The following is a 7,348-nucleotide window of genomic DNA, read 5'->3' as shown; positions in this document are numbered from 1 at the left end:
TGTATAATATCACTTGTCTCTTTTTGATGTTGTCAAAGGGGGAGAAAACTGAGTGAATCAGCAAGCTATGGAAAACACATATGCACCAAGATAGGGGGAGCGTATAGAAAGGGGGAGCAAGCACTTCGTTTAAGCAACGCCTCGACAAAGATTCACAACGTTTGCCATCATCAAAAAGGGGGAGTATGTGAGGGCAATGGTGTAGTTTTCATGATGTCAAAACATTGTGAATCAACTACAAATGGAGTGGAATCATAGAAATCAAGCAAATGCAACAAAGACAAGTATTTTTGGCTACAAGACACTAATAGGTCGACTCACAGACACTATAGGTCGACCTACTGCAAGCATTTCCTGAAAAAATCTATATAAGGGCTGAATGCATCGAGGCATTACATGCATAGTTCGACGCATGGAACTTTGATATAACCTCGGGTATGCGCACGCTGAATCCTCAAGTCGACGCATCAACTTTGGGTGATTCAAGTGCAAGAGCAAAATGCGTCGATGCATTGATGGAATAGGTCGACGCATAGCATTTTGAGGAACTCACGAGAATGCGCACGCCGACCCTTCAGGTTGACGCAAGTGTCATACTTTGCTTATTTTCAAGTGCAATACCTTCTACAGGTCGACCTATGCAGGGGAACAGGTCGACCTGTCGCTTCTCAAACTGGTTTTTGCTGTTTTCAAATTAGTCTATGCATTGTGTGTGGTATATATATTCAAATGATCATTCTCAAGCATTTTAACAAGAAACGTGAAAGATATACTCAAGCTTCTTCTCATCTTCAACCTTTCGCTTATTGATCGAAAATCACACATAATCATCTTTTTCGATCGGAGTAAGGAACGTGTGTTGATAAGGTTCGACGGTAGATATTTGTCTTGTTCGAGATTCGACGGTAGACATTTATCTTGTTCGAGTGAAGATTGTTGAGGTTGTTTCTTGTATAAAACCTTAGGGTTTTTCCTTCCTCATCAAAGATTTTGTTCGAAGGTTTTTGACCATCGATTTGCTTTGGAATTCAATTCAGCCGTGCATAAGGGATTGAGGGATTGAAGATCCGCTCAACAAACTTGCTACAACCGGGGGATTGAGAAAGGAACGATCGGGGTCTTGATCAGTGAAGATCATTGACATTGAATTGATTCAACTTGAATCAAGGGGAGGATTGAATTGTATTCAATTTTACTGCATGTGTGTAGTTGGTGATTGGTACTTTCTATCCTTGTTAAACATTTTGCAATCAAATAAAACTTTCCTAATTTCATTTGAAATTAGGGGCAGACGTACTCTTGCGAGGACGATAGAGGAACTTCCTTAACAAATCTCGTGTTCCTTATCGTCTTTACTTTATCTTGTTTCTATTTGTTTTCGTTTATTTCCATTGTTGAGCAAAATCTAAGGTTTGGTAAATATCGATCACCAAGTGTTTGATAAAATTACTCAATCAAGTTTTTGTTCAAATTTTAGTGAAAATGTTCATTGCGAGTAATATACCATCTAGTGTGCAATTGATACAATTGATATATCCGTTAAAACGTAATTCATTACTCGACATTTTCATCCGTTCGGTTTAGTGCACGTATCCGGTCCCCGATAACGTAATCGCTCTTAGAGGATTAAGTGATTCAGGGAAGTCACGTTTCAAAAGCTAAAATTTTCTTAAGTCAAAAAGGTGGTATATTCACCCCCCCTCTAGACCATTCCTATCGTCTAACATAAACAACCGCTACTCTTCCAAATTATTAAATGTATTTTGGTAACTTGCAGGATCGACTAGATTGATCCTAAGGACATGTGTCTAAAAGTTTATGATTGTTATGACTGAGTTCATAGTTTAAAGGAATACTTCAAATTTAAAACTAATGTAAAGACAATGCAGTATGTAAAGACGAAATATGAATAAAAGACTTAAAAGGCTTCGATGATAATTATAAAAGACAAGACTCAAAAAGGAAATAAATGTAAATGACTTAAATTTGTAAAATTGAGACAAATGTAAATTACAAATGGTGTTACACGTACATTCTCAATGACAACTCTTTCTCTTTCACTTGGTACTTGAGCGATTTTTTGAGTGATTTGTACAAAATAAACACCTCTGAATCCTACTACTAAGATCCCTATTTATACTAATTCAAACCTAACGGTCTTATTCTAATAGAACGCCACGTTGTCCTTTTGCATGACCTTTGATTCCCTGATGCTTCCACGTGTCTTTCTAACCAAATGAATCACTTTGAAATTTGAAACATTCCCGCTCGAAGTTCTGAGCTGCGAAACAAACTGACTTTGTCAATATGTTTCTTTCAAAAATATTTCGAAATATCCTAAGTCTTCCGTCTCTTCGACTTAGAGGATATTACAACCCGTGCCTTTTTTCGACTTAGGAAAAACTTTTACATAAAGAAACTTAAAAACAACCTTATAAAGCTATTTTTCCCTTTGAAGCATACAACTTTTTAGTAACTCCTATATGTCGAAATCTCCAGCTAAAAGAATCACAAATATCATACAAACATGAATCACAGATAAAACATACACGTAATAGGTATACATGCATGAAAAAGCCAACCAGTAAGGCGAACATGTAACAAGAATACATGTGAATGTGAACAGGAATCAAAAATATCATACGAACATGAATCATAGATAAAACATACACGTAACAAGAATACATGCATGATAAAGCCAACCAGTAAGGCAAACATGTAACAGGAATACATGTGAATGTGAACAGGAATCACAAATATCATACGAACTTGAATTGCAGATAAAACATACACGTCACAAGAATACATGTATGATAAGGCTAACCAGTAAGACAAGCAGGTAACAAGAATACATGTGAATGTGAATAGGAATCACAAATATCATACGAACATGAATCATAGATAAAACATACACGTTATAGGAATACATGCATGATAAAGCAAACCAGCAAGGCAAACAAGTAACATGAATACATGTGAATGTGAACAGGAATCACAAATATCATACGAGCACAAATCGCATATAAAACATACGCGTAACAGAAATACATGCATGATAAAGCCAACCGGTAAGGGAAACATGTAACAGGAATACATGTGAAGGTGAACAAGAATCACAAATATCATACGAACATGAATCGTAGATAAAACATACACGTAACAGTAATACATGCATGATAAAGCCAACCGGTAAGGAAAACATGTAAGAGGAATACATGTGAATGTGAACAGGAATCACAAATATCATACGAACATGAATCGCAGATAAAACCTACACGTAACAGGAATACATGTATGATAAAGCCAACTAGTAAGGTAAACACGTAATAGGAATACGTGTGAAGTGTGTGAACATGAATCACAAATATAATGCGAACAAGCATCGCAAAAAACATGCATAACAAATAACGTACAACAAGCAGGTACATCACAATAGCACACAATAACACACAATCGAGCACTGCTCGTAAAGCTTACAACTACCAAATTAGTGACCTGGGAACAGGGGAAATTGTTTTAGCCAATGGGGAAGGTCCTCCGAGGCAAACAAGCAAAAGATAGTAAAAGGGAGCTTTAGCCAATGGGGAAAGTCCTCTTAGGCAAACAAGCTATCAATAAAAGGGGAGCTTTAGCCAACGAGGCATGTCCTCTGAGGCAAACAAGCTATCATGGGAAGAAAAAGGGGATAGTAACATGTGCGTTCGTGCGCAAAGCATCAGCGTCGGGAAACGCGAGTTAGACAAAGCATGGGGATCTAATTGCTAGATCCTTGTCCACTTAATAGACTCGATAATAAGATCGGGGGGACAGTTCAAAAGCAACGGCGTCACGCGCTAATTGAACAACTCGATGAACTGGTGGGGGTCGATTGTGGACCCTTCCCACTTGCGTTCTCATGAGGACTTAATGATTTACCTTCAATGAGGTCTTATTGCATCATTGACTTCCTGCAACCACAAATATAAACATACAAAAACAAAACCTCCTTTGAGGACTTTCCAGCATCGCCTGCCAAGTGACATAGTCTCCCAATCCTACTTCTCATGTTATTGAAAAGAAAAAGATGAATGTCTACCCTATTTCTCATGGAAATAGATGATGCGAGAATGAGAATAAAAGGGAACAAGAATCGGTACCAAACGGATAGTAATTCGTAGAATACGCAAGCGGCAATAAAGAAACCGGAAAACTTCGCGTTGGTCACATTCTATAGATATTTAGGAGGTGCTTCCATACATGCAAGCAGCTCGAAGAATTTTTATTTGATTTTTTAATTTCTTTGTTACACTCTGTAGATGCTTCCATGTTTACTTGTTTCCATGTCACACTCTATATATAATTGAGAATGCATTAGTGGTATCTACGCATATCTTATTTTTATCACATAATTGTAATAAAATTTCCATATCTACAACATAAAAAAATTAATTTTTTTTTTTAGAAAAAACCTACTGGATTACTTTATACCAAGTTATCATGTTCACAATCTAGTATAGAAAATACAAACCGAAGAACACGCGAATAAGTTTTTCGAGAACAAAAAAATACAAACTAGAAAACATAGTAACAAGTTCTCTGGTAAAGAAAAAATATACTGGATTACTTTAAGCAGAGTTCTCCAATAAACATATATGTGGTGCAAAGTTCTTCAAAATTTAGAAGACTTGAGGGAATGATAAAAGTAAAATTTTAAATTATTTGAGATGTCATCACAAGAAAAAGAAAGGTTGCGACAATTTTTTTTTGCAGTTATGGTGGTTCAAACAGCCGCATTATCTGGGTAGCGATGGTTATTGTTTCGCCTCAAAATCGTGTGTTGTCAGTCTGAACTGCGACAATTAAAAAACCACCACTCCAACTGTCGTTACTATTTGCTATGATTATCTAATTGCCTTAAATCATTATCTGCGGCAATTTCTAACTGTCGTGAATTTTGTTAAGTGTTTCATTTTCAATGCTGATTGCAACGGTTTCAAACAGTTTTGAATTTGAAATTGTGACTGTTCTAACCGTCGCAAATTGTTTTATAAATTCTTAACAAATGGTTTGGCCACAGTTTATAGTATCACTAATCATTTAGTTTTATATATACTTTTAGAGACGGTTGAACTATTATTAATTAAGACTTTTTTCTCCGATATACATCTTGATTTGCAGCCCAAAAGGATAATCAATCAACCATAAACTTAAAACAAGAAAAATTCTTGCACTTTCCATCAATATATATATAAATATATATATATATATATATATATATATATATATATATATATATATATATATATATATATATATATATATATATATATCCCCTTGGCCATTAAATGTATGATGTTAACTTTTGCTAACTGTGTCCATCTAAAAATTTTCCTCTCACAGTACTCTCAAACTCACATGTTTTAGTTTAGACATTAACATATACTTACCTAAAACTAGTAACTCAAGAACTCAGTGTCATTTCCCATGTCCTCCAAAACCTTACAAGGAAGGCATACTATAATGTCCATACTTCCCTCATCAGCCCCAGCAAACACACTAATCTTTCCATTATCTTTATTCGCACCGCCATTTCGAACACCGACCGGCTTTCCCCAACCAAAATCATTACCATAAACATCAAACCTCGGAGAATTTGTTGTTGTCAAGTAATAATACCTACGGGCCACCTCACCACCCGTAAGAAACTTTGGTTTTTTCAACCAACGCTCATAACTGTTTTTTATTTTCTCATTATCGGAATATAGAGAAATCGATTTGTTCATCTTCAAAGCAACCTTTCCAATACCACTGTCAAGAATTTCTTCTGCTTTCATTGTAAACGCACATACCAAAATTGCGTTTCCGAAATATTCATCTTCAAGCGGAGGAATCATCTTTGCTCTAACCCCAATCAGCAAAAAAAATAGAACCTCTTGTTGTGGATCAAGTCTTTCGCAACGAACAACGGAACGCAGAACATGAGATAGTACCGCTTGAAGCGAAGAGATTGTAATATTCTCAGTTTCAGTTTCGACGTTCGCTTTTGATTTCAGTTCGGAGATTTTCTCCTTTGTGAAATGGAAAACTCTTTCAGCTAAGTTGTTGGGATTGGAGGTTTCGGTTAATTGATCAGTTGTGAAAGGGAAACGTATGGGAAGTTGATGAATGTCGTTTGGAAACCAACGTTTAAGTGAAGGGAGTTTGTTTAAAGAATCACCTCGTGAGATTTGAGACCAAGAATTGACAAAATGCCAAAATGACTTACCGTCTATTACTGCGTGGTTGATTGTAATGCCAATGAATAAGCCGTCAAGTAAATCGGTTACTTGGACAGCAAGAATCGGATGGGAAGTGGATTCACAGTTTTTAACGCCGTTGAGAGGGAAGAAAGAGTAGACAATGGGAGGTACAATATAGTTTTCGGGTTGAAGGATGTCAGAAACAGTAACGTTTTGTGCTGTGGCGTGGACGAACAGCGCGCCAACGTTGTTGCAAATGATGTGACATGATGATGATGATGAGGGGTTGTTGTTTTCTTCTTCTGATTGGTGTTGAGTGATTACAAGACGACCGGCGAGGGGTGGGAAGAAAGAAAGAGTGGAGGAGAGAGTTTGTTTCAAATGATGGATTTGGTTTTTTAACAAAGATGGGTCAATATTGGGTTGGTGGTGGAAAATAAGGCCTTTTTGGTTGGTTTCAATGGGGAGGAATTGGAGATCCCATGGTGTTAAGTCTAGTTTTTGAAAATCGGTTGAGTTGCCATTTGGTGCTTGGATTGTACTTGTGGAGATCACTTTGATTGAATCATCCATGGTTCTATTGAAAAATTTGGTGAGAGCTTCGTTGCAATATGTTATGAAGCTTTAATATAGGAACACTTAAAAATTGGATAGGTTTCCTTTAATAGAAAATTTGAGGGGACAGTTAGTTAGTTAGCAAAGAAATTTATGAGTAGATGAAAAAGCAAATCGAGCTAGGATCCTCCAATTTCATAAATAGATAAGCTATGCCTATGCTATCTTGAAACCATTTTTAGAAATTTTGAGGAGAAAGTTAGCAAAATGAGTTGTTGAAAAAGTAAATTGAGTTAGGAATCCTCCAATTTCAAGATAAATAGATAGGTTATGCCTATGCTATGTTGACATTTTTTTAGAAACTTTGAGGAGAAAGTTAGCAAAGAAAAATATGAGTTATTTGAAAAAGTAAATTGAGTTAGGATCCTTCAATTTCAAAATAAATAGATGAGCTATGCTATGCTAACACATTTTTTAACATCAATATTTCCATCTTACATTATTCTTCGTATTGTACGATATATAATGTTTACTTAAATCTTTTATTTAAAATAAAAATATAAATTTTATAAAAA

General features: G+C 35.9%; 1 protein-coding gene across 1 annotated transcript; it reads right to left on the bottom strand.

Moving 5' to 3' along the window:
- Positions 1–5,318: 5,318 nt before the first annotated feature.
- LOC131625626 (protein ENHANCED PSEUDOMONAS SUSCEPTIBILITY 1-like) lies at positions 5,319–6,812 on the bottom strand. Its single transcript, XM_058896468.1, has one exon. It carries the CDS (start codon positions 6,789–6,791, stop codon positions 5,433–5,435), a length of 1,359 nt encoding a protein of 452 aa, XP_058752451.1. The 5' UTR covers positions 6,792–6,812; the 3' UTR covers positions 5,319–5,432.
- Between the last annotated feature and the right edge of the window lie 536 nt (positions 6,813–7,348).

The sequence above is a fragment of the Vicia villosa genome, unplaced genomic scaffold (assembly GCF_029867415.1).
Source record: "Vicia villosa cultivar HV-30 ecotype Madison, WI unplaced genomic scaffold, Vvil1.0 ctg.000232F_1_1_3, whole genome shotgun sequence".
Classification (NCBI taxonomy): Eukaryota; Viridiplantae; Streptophyta; class Magnoliopsida; order Fabales; family Fabaceae; genus Vicia; species Vicia villosa.
This window is presented reverse-complemented; position numbering and strand designations above follow the sequence as displayed.

Excerpts from the sequence above, each read along its gene's own strand:
- LOC131625626 (XM_058896468.1), bottom strand. The coding sequence starts at position 6,791 with ATGGATGATTCAATCAAAGTGATCTCCACAAGTACAATCCAAGCACCA.